The 21,633-nt window shown below is 33.8% G+C and overlaps 1 protein-coding gene across 1 annotated transcript in view; it reads left to right on the top strand.

Annotated features, from left to right (window-relative positions):
* The window catches only part of LOC149804702 (dynein axonemal heavy chain 6-like), a 393,112-nt gene that overhangs the window by 195,976 nt on the left and 175,503 nt on the right, over positions 1-21,633 (top strand). Inside the window, exons 52-54 of the mRNA XM_089933221.1 lie at positions 13,776-13,865; positions 18,223-18,420; positions 20,806-21,171. Of these exons, the coding sequence (XP_089789347.1) occupies positions 13,776-13,865; positions 18,223-18,420; positions 20,806-21,171 (654 nt within the window). The remainder of the gene's footprint in view (positions 1-13,775; positions 13,866-18,222; positions 18,421-20,805; positions 21,172-21,633) is intronic.

Here is a 21,633-nt window from a genome sequence, read left to right as displayed (position 1 = left end):
TAGGGCTGTTCATGAAGATGCAGGATTTCCTTAGTAATCACCTTTTATTCCATCTGGCCATTATTCCATTTGTCTTTCTTTCCATCCATTCGTTCTTGTCGTCATTGCCCTGCAACCCTGAGATATAACTGGATGTCATTTGGTAAGTGAATTGCCTATTGCAAATTGATGTGCAGCCTCATTAGGTTCAGTTTTTATGGAGTTATTGCCATTTCCCCATTAATATTACATCTCCACTATCGTCGTATGGGACATTGCTTGTAACTGGCATAGCTAAAGAACTTTGCAACATAATTATTCAGATTAAATTCAGTATGACACTTGTCTCACAGACAATTATTATGTTCCATTTATGGATTTAGTCTTGTTTGTATTATTGATGGACACATGATTACATGTCTTCCTGACATTGGTTTAGTCTTGTTTGTATCATTGATGGACCCATGATTACATGTCTTCCTGACATTGGCTTAGTCTTGTTTGTATGAGTGATGGACACATGATTGCATGTCTTATTGACATTGGTTTAATCTTGTTTGTATGAGTGATGGACACATGATTGCATGTCTTCCTGACATTGGTTTAATCTTGTTTGTATTATTGATGGACCCATGATTACATGTCTTCCTGACATTGGTTTAGTCTTGTTTGTATTATTGATGGACCCATGATTGCATGTCTTCTTGACATTGGTTTAATCTTGTTTGTATTATTGATGGACCCATGATTACATGTCTTCCTGACATTGGTTTAGTCTTGTTTGTATGAGTGATGGACACATGATTGCATGTCTACTTGACATTGGTTTCATCTTGTTTGTATGAGTGATGGACACATGATTGCATGTCTACTTGACATTGGTTTAGTCTTGTTTGTATGAGTGATGGACCCATGATTGCATGTCTTCTTGACATTGGTTTAATCTTGTTTGTATTATTGATGGACCCATGATTGCATGTCTTATTGACATTGGTTTAGTCTTGTTTGTATGAGTGATGGACCCATGATTGCATGTCTTCTTGACATTGGTTTAATCTTGCTTGTATTATTGATGGACCCATGATTACATGTCTTCCTGACATTGGTTTAGTCTTGTTTGTATGAGTGATGGACCCATGATTGCATGTCTTCCTGACATTGGTTTAGTCTTGTTTGTATTATTGATGGACCCATGATTACATGTCTTCCTGACATTGGTTTAGTCTTGTTTGTATGAGTGATGGACACATGATTGCATGTCTTCTTGACATTGGTTTAATCTTGTTTGTATTATTGATGGACCCATGATTACATGTCTTCCTGACATTGGTTTAGTCTTGTTTGCATGAGTGATGGACACATGATTGCATGTCTTCTTGACATTGGTTTAATCTTGTTTGTATGAGTGATGGACCCATGATTGCATGTCTTCCTGACATTGGTTTAGTCTTGTTTGTATGAGTGATGGACCCATGATTGCATGTCTTCTTGACATTGGTTTAATCTTGTTTGTATGAGTGATGGACACATGATTGCATGTCTTCCTGACATTGGTTTAATCTTGTTTGTATGAGTGATAGACCCATGATTGCATGTCTTCTTGACATTGGTTTAATCTTGTTTGTATTATTGATGGACCCATGATTACATGTCTTCCTGACATTGGTTTAGTCTTGTTTGTATGAGTGATGGACACATGATTACATGTCTTCCTGACATTGGTTTAATCTTGTTTGTATGAGTGATGGACCCATGATTACATGTCTTCCTGACATTGGTTTAGTCTTGTTTGTATGAGTGATGGACCCATGATTGCATGTCTTCCTGACATTGGTTTCGTCTTGTTTGTATTATTGATGGACCCATGATTACATGTCTTCCTGACATTGGTTTAGTCTTGTTTGTATGAGTGATGGACACATGATTGCATGTCTTCTTGACATTGGTTTAATCTTGTTTGTATTATTGATGGACCCATGATTACATGTCTTCCTGACATTGGTTTAGTCTTGTTTGTATGAGTGATGGACACATGATTGCATGTCTTCTTGACATTGGTTTAATCTTGTTTGTATGAGTGATGGACCCATGATTGCATGTCTTCCTGACATTGGTTTAGTCTTGTTTGTATGAGTGATGGACCCATGATTGCATGTCTTCTTGACATTGGTTTAATCTTGTTTGTATGAGTGATGGACACATGATTGCATGTCTTATTGACATTGGTTTAATCTTGTTTGTATTATTGATGGACCCATGATTGCATGTCTTCCTGACATTGGTTTAGTCTTGTTTGTATGAGTGATGGACACATGATTCCATGTCTTCCTGACATTGGTTTAATCTTGTTTGTATTATTGATGGACCCATGATTGCATGTCTTCCTGACATTGGTTTAATATTGTTTGTATTATTGATGGACACATGATTACATGTCTTCCTGACATTGGTTTAATATTGTTTGTATTATTGATGGACCCATGATTGCATGTCTTCCTGACATTGGTTTAGTCTTGTTTGTATGAGTGATGGACACATGATTACATGTCTTCCTGACATTGGTTTAGTCTTGTTTGTATGAGTGATGGACCCATGATTACATGTCTTCCTGACATTGGTTTAATATTGTTTGTATTATTGATGGACCCATGATTGCATGTCTTCCTGACATTGGTTTAGTCTTGTTTGTATGAGTGATGGACACATGATTACATGTCTTCCTGACATTGGTTTAATCTTGTTTGTATGAGTGATAGACCCATGATTGCATGTCTTCTTGACATTGGTTTAATCTTGTTTGTATTATTGATGGACCCATGATTGCATGTCTTCCTGACATTGGTTTAGTCTTGTTTGTATGAGTGATGGACACATGATTACATGTCTTCCTGACATTGGTTTAATCTTGTTTGTATTATTGATGGACACATGATTGCATGTCTTATTGACATTGGTTTAGTCTTGTTTGTATGAGTGATGGACACATGATTGCATGTCTTATTGACATTGGTTTAATCTTGTTTGTATTATTGATGGACCCATGATTGCATGTCTTCCTGACATTGGTTTAGTCTTGTTTGTATGAGTGATGGACCCATGATTGCATGTCTTCCTGACATTGGTTTAATCTTGTTTGTATTATTGATGGACCCATGATTGCATGTCTTATTGACATTGGTTTAATCTTGTTTGTATGAGTGATGGACCCATGATTGCATGTCTTCCTGACATTGGTTTAGTCTTGTTTCTATGAGTGATTGACTCATGATTGCATGTCTTCCTGACATTGGTTTAGTCTTGTTTGTATGAGTGATGGACCCATGATTGCATGTCTTCCTGACATTGGTTTAATCTTGTTTGTATTTTTGATGGACCCATGATTGCATGTCTTCTTGACATTGGTTTAGTCTTGTTTGTGTCATTGATGGACGCATGATTGCATGTCTTCCTGACATTGGTTTAATCTTGTTTGTATGAGTGATGGACACATGATTGCATGTCTTCTTGACATTGGTTTAATCTTGTTTGTATGAGTGATGGACCCATGATTACATGTCTTCTTGACATTGGTTTAATATTGTTTGTATGAGTGATTGACTCATGATTGCATGTCTTCCTGACATTGGTTTAATCTTGTTTGTATTATTGATGGACCCATGATTGCATGTCTTCTTGACATTGGTTTAGTCTTGTTTGTGTCATTGATGGACCCATGATTGCATGTCTTCCTGACATTGGTTTAATCTTGTTTGTATGAGTGATGGACACATGATTGCATGTCTTCTTGACATTGGTTTAATATTGTTTGTATGAGTGATGGACCCATGATTACATGTCTTCCTGACATTGGTTTAACATTGTTTGTATGAGTGATTGACTCATGATTGCATGTCTTCCTGACATTGGTTTAATCTTGTTTGTATGAGTAATGGACCCATGATTGCATGTCTTCCTGACATTGGTTTAGTCTTGTTTGTATGAGTGATTGACTCATGATTGCATGTCTTATTGACATTGGTTTAATCTTGTTTGTATTATTGATGGACCCATGATTGCATGTCTTCTTGACATTGGTTTAGTCTTGTTTGTGTCATTGATGGACCCATGATTGCATGTCTTCCTGACATTGGTTTAATCTTGTTTGTATGAGTGATGGACACATGATTGCATGTCTTCTTGACATTGGTTTAATATTGTTTGTATGAGTGATGGACCCATGATTACATGTCTTCCTGACATTGGTTTAATATTGTTTGTATGAGTGATTGACTCATGATTGCATGTCTTATTGACATTGGTTTAATCTTGTTTGTATGAGTGATGGACCCATGATTGCATGTCTTACTGACGTTGGTTAAGTCTTGTTTGTATGAGTGATGGAACCATGATTGCATGTCTTCTTGACATTGGTTTAATCTTGTTTGTATTATTGATGGACCCATGATTGCATGTCTTCCTGACATTGGTTTAATCTTGTTTGTATTATTGATGGACCCATGATTGCATGTCTTATTGACATTGGTTTAATCTTGTTTGTATTATTGATGGACCCATGATTGCATGTCTTCCTGACATTGGTTTAGTCTTGTTTGTATGAGTGATGGACCCATGATTGCATGTCTTCTTGACATTGGTTTAATCTTGTTTGTATTATTGATGGACCCATGATTGCATGTCTTCCTGACATTGGTTTAATCTTGTTTGTATTATTGATGGACCCATGATTGCATGTCTTCCTGACATTGGTTTAGTCTTGTTTGTATGAGTGATGGACACATGATTGCATGTCTTATTGACATTGGTTTAATCTTGTTTGTATGAGTGATGGACCCATGATTGCATGTCTTCCTGACATTGGTTTAGTCTTGTTTGTATTATTGATGGACCCATGATTGCATGTCTTCCTGACATTGGTTTAGTCTTGTTTGTATGAGTGATGGACACATGACTACATGTCTTCTTGACATTGGTTTAATCTTGTTTGTATGAGTGATGGACCCATGATTGCATGTCTTCCTGACATTGGTTTAATCTTGTTTGTATGAGTGATGGACACATGATTGCATGTCTTACTGACATTGGTTTAGTCTTGTTTGTATGAGTGATGGACACATGATTACATGTCTTCCTGACATTGGTTTAGTCTTGTTTGTATGAGTGATGGACACATGATTGCATGTCTTCCTGACATTGGTTTAGTCTTGTTTGTATGAGTGATGGACACATGATTACATGTCTTCCTGACATTGGTTTAGTCTTGTTTGTATGAGTGATGGACACATGATTGAATGTCTTCCTGACATTGGTTTAGTCTTGTTTGTATGAGTGATGGACACATGATTACATGTCTTCCTAACATTGGTTTAGTCTTGTTTGTATGAGTGATGGACACATGATTGCATGTCTTCCTGACATTGGTTTAATCTTGTTTGTATGAGTGATGGACACATGATTGCATGTCTTATTGACATTGGTTTAGTCTTGTTTGTATGAGTGATGGACACATGATTGCATGTCTTATTGACATTGGTTTAATCTTGTTTGTATTATTGATGGACCCATGATTGCATGTCTTCCTGACATTGGTTTAGTCTTGTTTGTATGAGTGATGGACCCATCATTGCATGTCTTCCTGACATTGGTTTAATCTTGTTTGTATTATTCATGGACCCATGATTGCATGTCTTATTGACATTGGTTTAATCTTGTTTGTATGAGTGATGGACCCATGATTGCATGTCTTCCTGACATTGGTTTAGTCTTGTTTGTATGAGTGATTGACTCATGATTGCATGTCTTCCTGACATTGGTTTAATCTTGTTTGTATTATTGATGGACCCATGATTGCATGTCTTCTTGACATTGGTTTAGTCTTGTTTGTGTCATTGATGGACCCATGATTGCATGTCTTATTGACATTGGTTTAATCTTGTTTGTATTATTGATGGACCCATGATTGCATGTCTTCCTGACATTGGTTTAGTCTTGTTTGTATGAGTGATGGACACATGATTGCATGTCTTATTGACATTGGTTTAATCTTGTTTGTATGAGTGATTGACCCATGATTGCATGTCTTATTGACATTGGTTTAATCTTGTTTGTATGAGTGATAGACCCATGATTGCTTGTCTTATTGACATTGGTTTAGTCTTGTTTGTGTGAGTGATGGACCCATGATTGCATGTCTTCCTGACATTGGTTTAGTCTTGTTTGTATGAGTGATGGACACATGATTGCATGTCTTCTTGACATTGGTTTAATCTTGTTTGTATTATTGATGGACCCATGATTGCATGTCTTCCTGACATTGGTTTAGTCTTGTTTGTATGAGTGATGGACACATTATTGCGTGTCTTCTTGACATTGGTTTAATCTTGTTTGTATCATTGATGGACCCATGATTGCATGTCTTCCTGACATTGGTTTAGTCTTGTTTGTATGAGTGATGGACACATGATTGCATGTCTTCTTGACATTGGTTTAATCTTGTTTGTATGAGTGATTGACTCATGATTGCATGTCTTCCTGACATTGGTTTAATCTTGTTTGTATTATTGATGGACCCATGATTACATGTCTTCCTGACATTGGTTTAATCTTGTTTGTATGAGTGATTGACTCATGATTGCATGTCTTCCTGACATTGGTTTAATCTTGTTTGTATGAGTGATGGACCCATGATTACATGTCTTCCTGACATTGGTTTAATCTTGTTTGTATGAGTGATGGACCCATGATTACATGTCTTACTGACATTGGTTTAATCTTGTTTGTATGAGTGATGGACCCATGATTGCATGTCTTCCTGACATTGGTTTAATCTTGTTTGTATGAGTGATGGACACATGATTGCATGTCTTATTGACATTGGTTTAGTCTTGTTTGTATGAGTGATGGACACATGATTGCATGTCTTATTGACATTGGTTTAATCTTGTTTGTATGAGTGATGGACACATGATTGCATGTCTTCTTGACATTGGTTTAGTCTTGTTTGTATGAGTGATGGACACATGATTGCATGTCTTATTGACATTGGTTTAGTCTTGTTTGTATTATTGATGAACCCATGATTGCATGTCTTCCTGACATTGGTTTAGTCTTGTTTGTATGAGTGATGGACTCGTGATAGCATGTCTTCCTGACATTGGGTTTTCCATGATAACAAGTTTTTATTATTTCAATCAAATTTGGCCTCGAATTTGAATTGATGGCACTTTGAATTGATGACACTTGACACTTTGAATTGATTGCACTTTGAATTGATGATGCTTTAAATTGATGACACTTGACACTTTGAATTAATGACACTTTAAATTGATGACACTTTGAATATATGGCACTTTGAATTTAGAATTGCTGGCACTTTGAATTGATGATACTTTAAATTGATGCCACTGGTTGTCCAACTTTGTGACTTTGGATGTGTGATGGCCACTTTTTGTCCATCTTTGTGATTTTGGATGTGTTATGGCCAATGATTTTCTATCTTTGTGACTTGGATTTCCACAGCATAAATTCTCCAGGGAATAGTGCATTTTGGTCATCATGCACCCTTGTACCCATAGGAAATTGTAGAGAGTGGGACCTTTGTGACATACCCATAGGAAATTGTAGAGAGTGGGACCTTTGTTATGTACCCATAGGAAATTGTAGAGAGTGGGACCTTTGTGATGTACCCTTAGGATATTTTAGAGAGTGTGACCATTGTGATGTATCCATAGGAAATTTTAGAGAGTGGGACCATTGTGATGTACCCATAGGAAATTTTAGAGAGTGGGACCATTGTGATGTACCCATAGGAAATTGTAAAGAGTGGGACCATTGTGATGTACCCATAGGAAATTGTAGAAAGTGGGACCTTTGTGATGTACCCATTGGAAATTTTAGAGAGTGGGACCATTGTGACGTACCCATAGGAAATTTTAGAGAGTAGGACCATTGTGATGTACCCTTAGGAAATTATAGAGAGTGGGACCATTGTGATGTACCCATAGGAAATTTTAGAGATTGGGACCTTTGTGATGTACCCATAGGAAATTTTAGAGAGCCAGGGACCTTTGTGATGTACTAATAGCTCTAGTTTTAATACAAGTCTAGGCTATGGATTTTTCTTTCTGAAAGAACATATCTCAGATTAATCATAAAAATGACAATGATTTGAATGATATTTTCTAGGTATTATTGAATTTAAATTTTAGTCAGCAGATCTTGCAAATTATCAAAGTAATCAGTCATAGTACTTGTAATTTTTGTTGTTTAAAAATGTACAACAACGGGGTGGATTTTTACAGTACTGTATCAGATACAAGAGCATTCACAGAATCAAGGATTTCTTATCTGAACATTCTAAAACAAAAATATTTATTTGTAACACTTATATCCTATTCAGATGCCAAGGTCCATTTAACTTGATAGTACATCCTACAGAACATTATAGAGTAAATTGTATGGAAATAAGGCATACTCTCTAAACCATCTTAATTGCAAGCTATGTGTGTTCTCTCTACATTCAGTTCCAACACTTTAACAAAAACAACTTTACATTCAGTGCATAGCATTTTGTTGACAAGACGTACTGTTAACTGTCACTTTGTCAAGAAGTTTCTGCCAAAACAATATTTATAAACTTTTGACAAAACCCAACTAAACATTCACCTTCTTATTATAAACAAGCATTCTATTATTTTGCTTGGCATAGGTAGAGAAAGTTCTTGAAAAATATTCAAATAAGTTTCTTGTCATTAAAAGGGGTATCTTTTGAGAATTTGACATGTTTACTTCAGCTGTAGCATTCAGAGATATTCAAAGCAATAAAACCAACTGCCTGCAAAAATCCCAATCATTGAACCCGGTTTAAATTTCTGACCTTCAGTGGTACACATTTTGAGAATACATATTGTAATTGCCAGGGTTAAAACCAGACTTACCTAATAAAAAGTCTCTGACTTGGTATAATATCCCATACCAATCTTGAATATTGCCATAGTAACACTGGACATTGACTTTATTCAGTTGATATTTCAGTTTTGCAAATTAGACAATCATTCCTAACTATCCAGTAGTTGTTTGATAAATCTATGCCTTGCATGTATACTGACAAAGTTTTCAAGTTGATTGCTGTTGTTTTACTTGTCATGTTAGATAAACATCCTGTGTGAACCTATACATTTAGTTCTTCTGATTTCATTTCATTTTTTTGGAGTGTGAACATTAAAATGCATTCCTGTAAGTACTTTCTAGTAATTACTCTTTTAGGTCAAAACCTTAAGAACATCTTTGCTTCACATCTTTCATAAATATATAAAATGGTTTGCATGTATCAATTTTGTGTACCATTTCTCAAACAATTTTAATTTTTACCCTGACTGGCAGGAAGTAGGTATTGCTTGGCTGATATCAGTCACATAACTATCGTCATGATTAAGATCCTTTATTCAAGTTTTTGTAAGTCATATTTTCTGCATCAGTTGCTCTATTCAGATGAAATTTTGGAGCACTATTACTATACAGAGATTGTGTGGTATATATAACTGTGGTAAATATAACTGTTATGTCATCATGATGCCCGGTCTATGTGTCTTGTGTCAGAGCATGATGATGGTATGTCATCATGATGCCCTGTCTAAGTGTCTTGTGTCAGCAGATAATGACAGTTAATCATCATGATGTCCAGTCTAGGTGTCTTGTGTCAGAGCGTGATGATGGTATCTCATCATGATGCCCAGTCTAGGTGTCTTGTGTCAGCACATAATGATGGTATGTCATCATGATGCTCAGTCTAGGTGTCTTGTGTCAGCACATAATGATGGTATGTCATCATGATGCCCAGTCTAGGTTTCTTGTGTCAGAACATAATGATGGTATGTCATCATGATGCCCAGTCTAGGTGTCTTGTGTCAGAACATAATGATGGTATGTCATCATGATACCCTGTCTAGGTGTCTTGTATCACCAAATAATGACAGTCATCATGATGTTCAGTCAGGGTGTCTTTTTTCTGCAGATAACTAGAGTATGACATCATGATGCCCAGTCTAAGTGTCTTGTGTCAGCAGATAATGATGGTATGTCATCATGATGCCCAGTCTAGGTGTCTTGTTTCTGCAGATAACTAGAGTATGACATCATGATGCCCAGTCTAGGTGTCTTGTTTCTGCAGATAGTTAGAGTATGACATCATGATGACCAGTCTAGGTGTCTTGTTTCTGCAGATAGCTAGAGTATGACATCATGATGCCCAGTCTAGGTGTCTTGTTTCTGCAGATAGCTAGAGTATGACATCATGATGCCCAGTCTGATTAAAATTGAAATCTCTCACATAATGGAGATTGATAATCATATTCTATTGACCTTTTGATTCATATTGTTGCTAATGATATGTTTCCTTAAAACAAAATGCATTCATTTGGAACACATTGTCTCTATGGTAAGTCCCTCAAACACAAAATGCATTAATTCAGAGCACATTGTCTCTATGGTAAGTCCCTCAAACACAAAATGCATTAATTCAGAACACATTGTCTCTATGGTAAGTCCCTCAAACACAAAATGCATTAATTCAGAGCACATTGTCTCTATTGTAAGTCCCTCAACACAAAATGCATTAATTCAGAGCACATTGTCTCTATTGTAAGTCCCTCAAACACAAAATGCATTCATTCAGAACACATTGTCGTTATGGTAAGTCCCTCAAACACAAAATGCATTCATTCGGAGCACATTGTCTCTGTGGTAAGTCCCTCAAACACAAAATGCATTCATTTGGAACACATTGTCTCTATCGTAAAACCCTCAAACAAAATACATTAATTCGAAACACATTGTCTCTATGGTAAGTCCCTCAAACACAAAATGCAGTAATTCAGAACACATTGTCTCTATAGTAAGTCCCTCAAACACAAAATGCATTCATTCAGAACACATTGTCTCTATGGTAAGTCCCTCAAACACAAAATGCATTCATTCAGAACACATTGTCTCTATGGTAAGTCCCTCAAACACAAAATGCATTCATTCGGAACACATTGTCGTTATGGTAAGTCCCTCAAACACAAAATGCATTCATTTGGAACACATTGTCTCTATCGTAAATCCCTCAAACAAAATACATTAATTCGAAACACATTGTCTCTATGGTAAGTCCCTCAAACACAAAATGCAGTAATTCAGAACACATTGTCTCTATAGTAAGTCCCTCAAACACAAAATGCATTCATTCGGAACACATTGTCGTTATGGTAAGTCCCTCAAACACAAAATGCATTCATTCAGAACACATTGTCTCAATAGTAAGTCCCTCAAACACAAAATGCATTCATTCAGAACACATTGTCATCATGGCAAGTCCCTCAAACACAAAATGCATTCATTTGGAACACATTGTCATTATGGTATGTCCCTCTAACACAAAATGCATTCATTTGCAACACATTGTCTCTGTGGTAAGTCCCACAAACACAAAATGCATTCATTTGGAACACATTGTCTCTATGGTAAGTCCTTCAAACACAAAATATATTAATTCAGAACACATTGTCTCTATAGTAAGTCCCTCAAACATAAAATGCATTAATTCAGAACACATTGTCTCTATAGTAAGTCCCTCAAACACAAAATGCATTCATTTTGAACATATCATCTCTATCGGTAAGTCTTCCTGACACAAAATGCAATGCATTCTTTGACAGGTATTAATAGATAAGTGCACTTGGATGTCTAGAGGTTGGCAGAACGTAACGTGTTATCACTGCCCATCAGTTATATTATAAGTAGATCTTGATTTTAAACAGATTGTTATCATGGTGCCATTTACAGGTTAGACAATGCATATTGCAATAAACTTGTCTTAATCTTGAGTGACACGCATTGTGAATTGATAATCATCTATACAGCAAACACCATATCATACAATGTCATCTTTACAGTGATCATCATATTGTACAATCATTATATTTTATAATGTCTCTACAGTGATCATGGTATTATATAATATATAATGCCTTTGCTGTAATCATCATATTGTATATCTTGACAGCAATGATCATATTGTATAATATCTTTACAGCAATCATCATATTGTATATCTTTACAGCAATCGTCATATTGTACAATATCTTTACAGCAATCATCATATTGTATAATATCTTTACAGCAGTCATCATATTGCATAATATCTTTACAGCAATCATCATATTGTACAATATCTTTACAGCAATTATCATATTGTACAATATCTTTACAGCAATTATCATATTGTATAAAATCTTTACAGCAATTATCATATTGTATATCTTTACAGCAATCATCATATTGTACAATATCTTTACAGCAATCATCATATTGTATAATATCTTTACAGTGATCATCATATTGTATATCTTTACAGCAATAATCATATTGTATAATATCTTTACAGCAATCATCATATTGTACAATATCTTTACAGCAATTATCATATTGTATAATATCTTTACAGCAATTATCATATTGTATATCTTTACAGCAATCATCATATTGTACAATGTTTTTACAGCAATCATCATTGTGTAATATCTTTACAGTGATCATCATATTGTGTAATATCTTTACAACAGTCATAATCTTATATCTTTACAGTAATCTTTATATGGTATAATGTCTTTAATCATCATATTATATAATATCTGTACAGTTATCATCAGCTTGTATGTCTTCACAGCAATAATCATATTGTATAATATCATCTTCACATTAGTCATCATGTTGCATAATATCATTACAACAATCATCATATTATATAATATCTTTACAGTAATCATCATATTAATATTATCTATAGAGCAGTCTTATTGTATAATATCATTTGTATGGCAGTCATCATATCATATAATATTATCAGTTTACATAATTCATCATAACAATCTCATTTTTACATATTCATAAATATAATTTCAACTTTATGTTATTTTAGATACTGCTGTGTTAATAATAATAATATTAATATTAATAATAATAATAATAATAATAATAATAACAGTAATAGTTATTATTATTATTATTATTATTATTATTATTATTATTATTGATGAATGAACTAATTATTCCAACCTAAATCATCCTACCTCATTTGAATTAATTTGTTGTTTGGCTGTTCATAATTTCTTAGTTCAAGACAGATTATTAATTAAGGTTTTTGTTATTTAATATAATTTTAGTATACATTAGTTTATCATTACTATTAATCATATTTTAAACCACTACTATTTGTGTAGACCTCAGTTGTTAGTACCCATGGGTAATATGAATTTTATTTTGTGTTATTGATTATCACATGCAGTGTTATGCAACAATATACATATTCACACAGCTAGTCTTGAGAATTAGTTGAAATTTAAAGATTGATGAACAACAAATGATTTTAATCAGTTGAAGATTTTTTTTTCTCCATTGACAGTTAAGTTGCTTGTATAATGTGAAATCACTGGCACATGTTGTAGTCTGCCATGTTGTTGGTGCATAGGATGTATTAAACAAAGGAAAGATTATATTATCTGGAAGCTGTTTTTCATATATTTTACAATCCTGGATGATTTCCTCCCAAAAGTTCAAACAGTTAAAAGAGATAACAATAATTGTTTATGTTTGATTGTAGAAGGTCGTAATTGAATGCTTGGTCATTTAACTTTTATGAGCAATCTTCAGACTTTTGTATAATTTATCATACTACTACACACTACTCAAAGAAATCAGACTGTGATACTGACATTTTTATCTTGCCATGAATGTTATAGCTGGTAATTTGTTTTGAACAGACCAGTCAGATGGTGTTTTTCAAGGATGCAGTTGACCACATTGTGAGAGCTGCCAGAATCTTTGGTCAGCCTGGAGGACATATGCTACTGGTCAGTAATATTCTAACCTGCTTTTTAGCTCTACTGATGATATGCAAGAATGATTTATGGGATTTCCTTTTGTCTGTCATCCATTGTCTGTCTGTCCAGTAGTACAAGCTATCTCTGCCCCTCCCTAAACTACTGTAAGGATTGCCATGAAACTTTACACAATCATTCATCTCAGGATCTGGTTGGTCCTAAATGAAAATCTTACCACTCAAGCATCCAATACAGTTGCCATCTTTAAAATTTTGTTGCTGATACTACTTCTAAATGGAAAATTATCTTGACATGAAATTTCACTGCAAGACTTCTTGTGATGCTAGTTATTCTTACATGTAAATGGTGCCACTCAGACATTCACTGTGGCCACAACAGCGGTCCTTTTGGAACTCTTATTATCATTACTCTTCCTAAACATGACATTTTCACTGCAAAACTTCTTTTGATGTCTGGTTGGTTCTAAATGAAAACAGCGCCATTCAGACATCCAATATGGCCACCACAGCATCCTGAATAAATGGTCATATTGACCTGGTGTTTTCACTAAAAGACTTTATGATGTCTAGTCATGCAAATATTAAATTGTTAGCTGAAATATATAAAGGTGATAATCATAAATATAATTTATTCCCCAATTTAGGCAGAATCCATCATCATCAATCATGTCCCCTACAACCATATTTGAAAGTAGGCTTTAGCTTAGGGACAACAGTGTAGTTTTCTTTCAGAATCTGATGGCCATGCTACTTCAGTTAGTAAATGATGTCTGTCCTATATTAATTTGTCAGCATGTGAACATGCAGATATTTGTCTGTACTCTATAATGCTGGAAAGCTTAAATAAAAAATAAACCAAAACCATCATTGGGAACAATGCATTGTAAAATAATTTCATAGTCACCATGGTTTAACTTCTGGAAACAGTAGAGGAAGCATGACATTCTAAATTATGATGGCATTCACCCCAGAAATCTTTGGGCTCTTCATTTTTGCCATTGAAACATCTTTCAGTTTAAAATTTAAAAAATATAGTATCTAGCAATAAATTATTTTCAATGATTTCATTAGAATATACACAGTGGAATATTTGGTGCCAAATAATATTGTTTAAAATGAAATTGTAGAAAATAATGTATTGTTGGATGCTGAAGAAGTCCTAGTTTTCAAGGTTTGTCTGCAATATGTTGTTGTGTATGCTTACTTTGGTCCCCATTTTGCAATTTTCCTACCCCTATACACACATTGCTTTATTCTAATGTTTGGTATGGAGTATCCATCAAAGTTTGAAGTTTTATTTCAACATACTTTTTTAAAATTTTAAAATATTTTCAATAAAACATGATGAAATTCTTGTTTTTTGTGGATTCAGTTCATTGAAATTAATCAGTCTTGTGGGAATTTAAGAATTTTGGGAAATAAATTCATAGTAAGACCTTTGTTGAACTTGGATTATATTCTATAGTAAAAACTTTGGACTTAAGACTATATTTGTAGTAAACTTTGGACTTAAGACTGTATTTTATAGTAAACATTGGACTAAAGACTGTATTTTGTAGTAAACTTTAGATTTAAGACTGTATTTTGTAGTAAATTTTGGATGTAAGACTGTATTTTGTTGTAAATTTTGGAGCTAAGACTGCATAAATTTATCTTATTTCCATACACAAATGCATCTTTTTGACTTGGAGAAAGCTTATGACACTACATGGAAGTACAGCATAAAATGAATACCCTATTTAACCCAGGTCTAAGGGACGTGGAAGTACAGCATAAAATGAATAACCTATTTCTAAGGGACATAGAAGTACAGCATAAAATGAATACCCTATTTAACCCAGGTCTAAGGGATGTGGAAGTACAGCATAAAATGAATAACCTATTTCTAAGGGGCATATAAGTACAGCATAAAATGAATAACCTATTTCTAAGGGGCATATAAGTACAGCATAAAATGAATAACCTATTTCATAGGGGCATATAAGTACAGCATAAAATGAATAACCTATTTCTAAGGGGCATATAAGTACAGCATAAAATGAATAACCTATTTCTAAGGGACATAGAAGTACAGCATAAAATGAATAACCTATTTCTAAGGGACATAGAAGTACATCATAAAATGAATAACCTATTCAACCAGGGTTTAAGGGACATGGAAGTACAGCATAAAATAAATACCCTATTTAACCCAGGTCTAAGGGACGTGGAAGTACAGCATAAAATGAATAACCTATTTCTAAGGGACATGGAAGTACAGCATAAAATGAATACCCTATTTAACCCAGGTCTAAGGGATGTGGAAGTACAGCATAAAATGAATAACCTATTTCTAAGGGAAATAGAAGTACAGCATAAAATGAATAACCTATTTCTAAGGGGCATATAAGTACATCATAAAATGAATAACCTATTTCTAAGGGGCATATAAGTACAGCATAAAATGAATAACCTATTTCTAAGGGACATAGAAGTACAGCATAAAATAAATAATCTATTCAACCTAGGTCTAAGGGAGAGTCTACCTATCTTTATATAAATTTTTTGGAAAGACAGATGTTTCAGAGTTAAAGAAGTATCACCCTTTCAAAGAGCTATCATTTAGGTAATACCACCCTTTCTGAAAGCTATGATTAATGTAGGTACCACCCTTTCTGAAAGCTATAATTAATGTAGGTACCAACGTTTCTGAAAGCTATAATTTTTGTAGGTACCACCCTTTCTGAAAGCTATAATTAATGTAGGTACCACCCCTTCTGAAAGCTATAATTAATGTAGGTACCACCCCTTCTGAAAGCTATAATTAATGTAGGTACCACCCCTTCTGAAAGCTCTATAATTAATGTAGGTACCAACCTTTCTGAAAGCTATAATTTATGTAGGTACCACCCTTTCTGAAAGCTATAATTAATATAGGTACCACCCTTTCTGAAAGCTATAATTAATGTAGGTACCACTCTTTCTGAAAGCTATGATTAATATAGGTACCACCCTTTCTGAAAGCTATCATTAATGTACGTACCACCCTTTCTGAACGGTATAATTAATGTAGGTACCAGCCTTTCTGAAAGTTATAATTAATGTAGGTACCACCCTTTCTGAAAGCATTCCTCATGATATTGGTGTACATTTCAAAGCAGCTTATTGTCAGCTTCAGAATTAACAACACATGCCCCAATACATTAACTGACTTCTTATTATGTTGATGACTTCTTGATCTGCTATAGAATGAAGAGAGTGCATACTGTAGAAGGTCCACTTCAGATATACTTAAACTGAGTTCAGAAATGATCACAAGAAGCTGGTTCAAATTTCAAATTGAAAACCGTTTCTGTTAATTTTTCTGCTGAATACATAAAAAGTATTGATGCTCCAAAACTCAACCTTGATAATTTTCCTATTCCTGTTGTAGAGAGGACATAATTTTTAGTACTTATTCTTGACTGTAAACTAGCTTCCTTCCATATTTTAGATACCTCAATGGTAAATGTTACAAGCCTGGATTTAATATGAGTCATGGGAAACAGATTTCAGAGCATACCAGTTACTTTATAAAGCTTCCATATTTACCACAAAAACTAAATTTCATCTTCTTTTCTGATTCCTTTCTAAACTGGAACCTTGCAAAACCTCACATTTGACAACTCATTAATATCCCAGATCTTACAGAAAAATGATTTACTCAAAATCTGGAAGAAGAAGGATTCTTTACAGTTGCTGCCTGGTCACATTGGTAGTAAGAGTAATGAGAGGGCAAATTAAGTTTCTGAATGAAATATCTCAATAACCAGCTTCAAATATTAACAGAAATTGGTAAATTGGCAAAATATCTGGAATAAAACTCCAAAAACAAGCTTCATAACATTAAACTCATTATCAAAGAATGTCACCTCTCATATAAAACAAATGGCAGAAATGGAATGGTATTGCATCACTTGCATATAGGGCACACGTACTGATACATTACCCATGCATACTTCCTTAAAGGTGAACTTTGATCACTGATAGTGACAAACATTATTCTCATGTGTGTAATCATCCATCCATTGAGATAGACAAGTTTTTATTGTAACACAATTAAAAACTTTATGATGTACTACCAGAGAAAAGCTTTGACCTTTGAAAAGATTGCGTTATTTAAAACACAAACATTGACTTTAAGTAATTTAAAGATTTTATTAATCTGTTTTTTTCTTCTTTTTTACCGTTATCTTATGCTTATGTACCTTGTATAGCGTTTGAACATCCTTACCTTTTCATATTTTATCATGTAAGACTTCATGCTTATGTTTACATATATACATTCATACATACATACATACATACATACATACATACATACATACATACTCTCTTTGCATTGTCAGGTTGGTTTGGATGGTAATGGTAAGTCCACAGTGGCACAACTATCAAGTTTCATCGCCGGCTGTGAGCTGTTCAAACTAACTTTGCACCGTGGCTACAGTACCAGTGATTTCCGTGATGACCTAAAACGAGTTTTCCTAAGTGCTGGTGTACAGGGGGATAGCATTGTGTTCCTTCTGACAGATTCTGACATTGTCAAGGTTTGTTTTAAGTTTAAGTTCATCCACCTCTTAATTTAGAAGCAGTGTAGCCTTAAGTTTCTTTGTTAGTGTAAAATCATCCTTCACTGCAGATCAAAATGATGTGATAATTACATTATTACTCCATCAATGTAATGTTGTTTGTTGGGGAGATATTCATCTTTAGATGATTCAGTGCGTTTAATACCAGTTCTGTGATTTTTGAGTATGTTAAGATATTTTACAGAATTTTGGATCATCTTAAATTCTTATTCCTTGTGTTACATTTCTTAAAGAATATTAAATTTATTGTGCTAAGATTATTTCCTGGTGATATTTTGAACCAAAAGGACATTCTTTTAAAGTGTTTTCATAATAAAAGTTGCATGTTTCAGTAAACCTACAGAAAAAATGTAGCTGGTTTCCTTTCATTGATTTTTCCACACAATCAGCTACTTATAATCATGTTGCATGCCCAAAGGAGGACTTGTTAGCATTTAGTATCAGTACACATAGATGACATTGAAAAAAAATCTAATCTCAAAGAATTCATTCAAGTGTCACAGAATCTTTTTCAATATAATGATATGGTGATCTGAAAATATCACATGTATATTTTTGAATAATGAAAAATAATACTGTTTATTCAATTTTAAGCATCACAAAAACATAATAATGAAAGAAAATGATAAAGTCAACAAAATATATATACACCTTGAGAAATATTAGAAATTTACAACCTGCCATAAATCAGCCATGCTGGCTAACTGCTTCAGAATTCCAATGAAACCTCAATAATATTGTCATTTAGTTTCAGCAACATACAATTTTTTATGCATTTGCCACAAATAATCTGTGATCTTCAACCTGTGCAAGTTTGATGAATTTTGAAATATTTCAGCCATTACTCTATTGGCATTTGGTGACACGGTACTGTATCTGATGCTTATCTAAGTGGCCCTTCTGTATTTAATGAAATTTAGTACAATAAAATGCATACAATACTATAATTGTTTCCTATTTTTCGACCCTTATTTATCTAAATATAAGATATTTTTTAAATTTAATTTAATTAAGATGATCAGATGACTGTTGATTTGAATTATGGCACCATATTCTTGGGATGTTTTGAGCATAAACTCAAGCTGAAGGTGGAAAAGTCAAATTCAAATGTGATACTTAGGGCTTATCCAGACCAGAAAAATATAGCATTCAGTATGAAGGATCCAAGCTAAAATATTGCAAAGGCCTTGGATTGTAGCCTTATTCTAATTCACCTTTCTTAAAACTACAAAGGCCTCTGATTGTAGCCTTCTTATAATTCAGTTTTGTTTTACTATGAAGTCCTCTACTTCTAGCCTAATTCTAATTAAAGTTAAGAAAATTACAAAGGCCTTAGATTGTAGCCTTAACTCAAATTAAGAAATTACAAAGGCCTCTGATTCTAGCCTAATTTTAATTCAAATTGAGAATTATAAAGACCTGATTCTAAGCTAATTCTAATTCAGATTAAGAAATTACAAAGGCCTCTGATTCAAATCTAACTCGAATTAAGAAATTACAAAGGCCTTTGATAATAATCTAATTTTAATTTTAATTGAAATTAAGAAATTACAAAGGCCTCTGATAATAATCTAATTTCAATTTTAATTGAAATTAAGAAATTACAAAGACTGCTGATTCTAGCCTAATTCTAATTCAAGTTAAGAAATTAAAAAGGCTTCTAATTTTAGCCTAGTACTAATTAAACTTTAGGAAATTACAAAGGCCTCTTATTTTAGCCTAATTCTAATTCAAGCTAAGAAATTAAAAACGATGTTAATTTCCTGCCAAATACTAATTAAAGTTTAGGAAATTACAAAGGCCTCTGATTCTAGTCTAATTCTAATTCATGATTGTAGCCTGATTCTAATTCAAGTTAAGAAGATTACAAAGGCTTCTGATTCTAGCCTAATTTTAATTCAAGTCAGAGATCATTGGAATATTTGACTTTGAGCTTGAGTTTCTTGATTAAATTATTTTTGGGTCCTGTCATGACTGTGGCAGTGTTGAATCCTTTAGAAAGGTAAGATAGAAGACATGCTACTCAAATTATTTATATCAGAATTGTTGATATTAAAGGAAATTGAAGATTGGATTATAGTAAGTTTGTCCAAATTAAAATATAAGAGAGGACAGGATCAGGAAAATATTTTTTTACCCTCTTAATTAGAGTTTGAATGGGAATTTAATGGGTTTGTGCCCAAAAGGAGTTGTTTTTACAACATTTTCTCTATTGTTTACGTCAAGAATTTTTTACTTCATTGCAGAGATATAATGAATGATATCAACTTTTGAAAATTAATACAAGATGTTTTTGATATCTTGATCCTATTTTATATATTGAAAATATCTTTATTTTTCAAGGAATCGTTTCTTGAGGATATCAACTGCATTCTGAACTCAGGTGAAGTACCTGATTTGTTTGACCAGGAGGAACAGGATGGTATCATGATGGACCTAAAACAGGCAGCAGCACAGGCTGACATTCCTGATACCAGGGTTGCAATATACCAATTCTTCATCTCACGTGTTCGTAAAAATTTACATGTGGTGCTGACAATGAGTCCAGCAGGTGGGAAGTTCCGTCAGCGATGCCGGATGAATCCAGCACTAATTAATTGTTGCACAATAGATTGGTATGATGAGTGGGATAATGAAGCAATGCTTAGTGTTTCACAGGTGTTCTTCGAGAATGCTGAATTTATTGCAGACAAGGATACAGATATAGTGGTAAAATATGAAAAGCAGAAAGATTTTATTTTGGATCCCAATATAGGAGTAAAATATAAAAAGCAGATGCTATTTTGATAATGCAGTCACTGTTGCCTAGCAGGTATTTGCTTCAATCAATTAGTTAATCAATCAGTCAGTGACAACTTTTGAATCTTCTTATCTTCAAATTTACCTTTAAGAAAATAAGTACACCTTTTCACCCAGCTCCATAAATTAGAACACTTTTTATTGCTTTTAGTGTTACCTGCATACTTAAATTATAAGAAATTGGAACACTTTTTATTGTTTTAGTCCTACCTGCATACCTTAATTGTAAGAAATTGGAATGCTTTTTATTGTTTTATTCCTACCTGCATACTTACATTGTAAGAAATTGGAATGCTTTTTATTGTTTTTAATGCTACATGCATACTTCCATTGTAAGAAATTGGAACACCTTTTATTGTTTTAATCCTACCT

This window comes from Sinohyriopsis cumingii, chromosome 2, assembly GCF_028554795.1.
Source record: "Sinohyriopsis cumingii isolate HCF-2022 chromosome 2, ASM2855479v2, whole genome shotgun sequence".
NCBI classification, from domain to species: Eukaryota; Metazoa; Mollusca; class Bivalvia; order Unionida; family Unionidae; genus Sinohyriopsis; species Sinohyriopsis cumingii.
The sequence above is the reverse complement of the archived record's forward strand: the minus strand, read 5'-3'. Positions and strand labels throughout refer to the sequence as shown.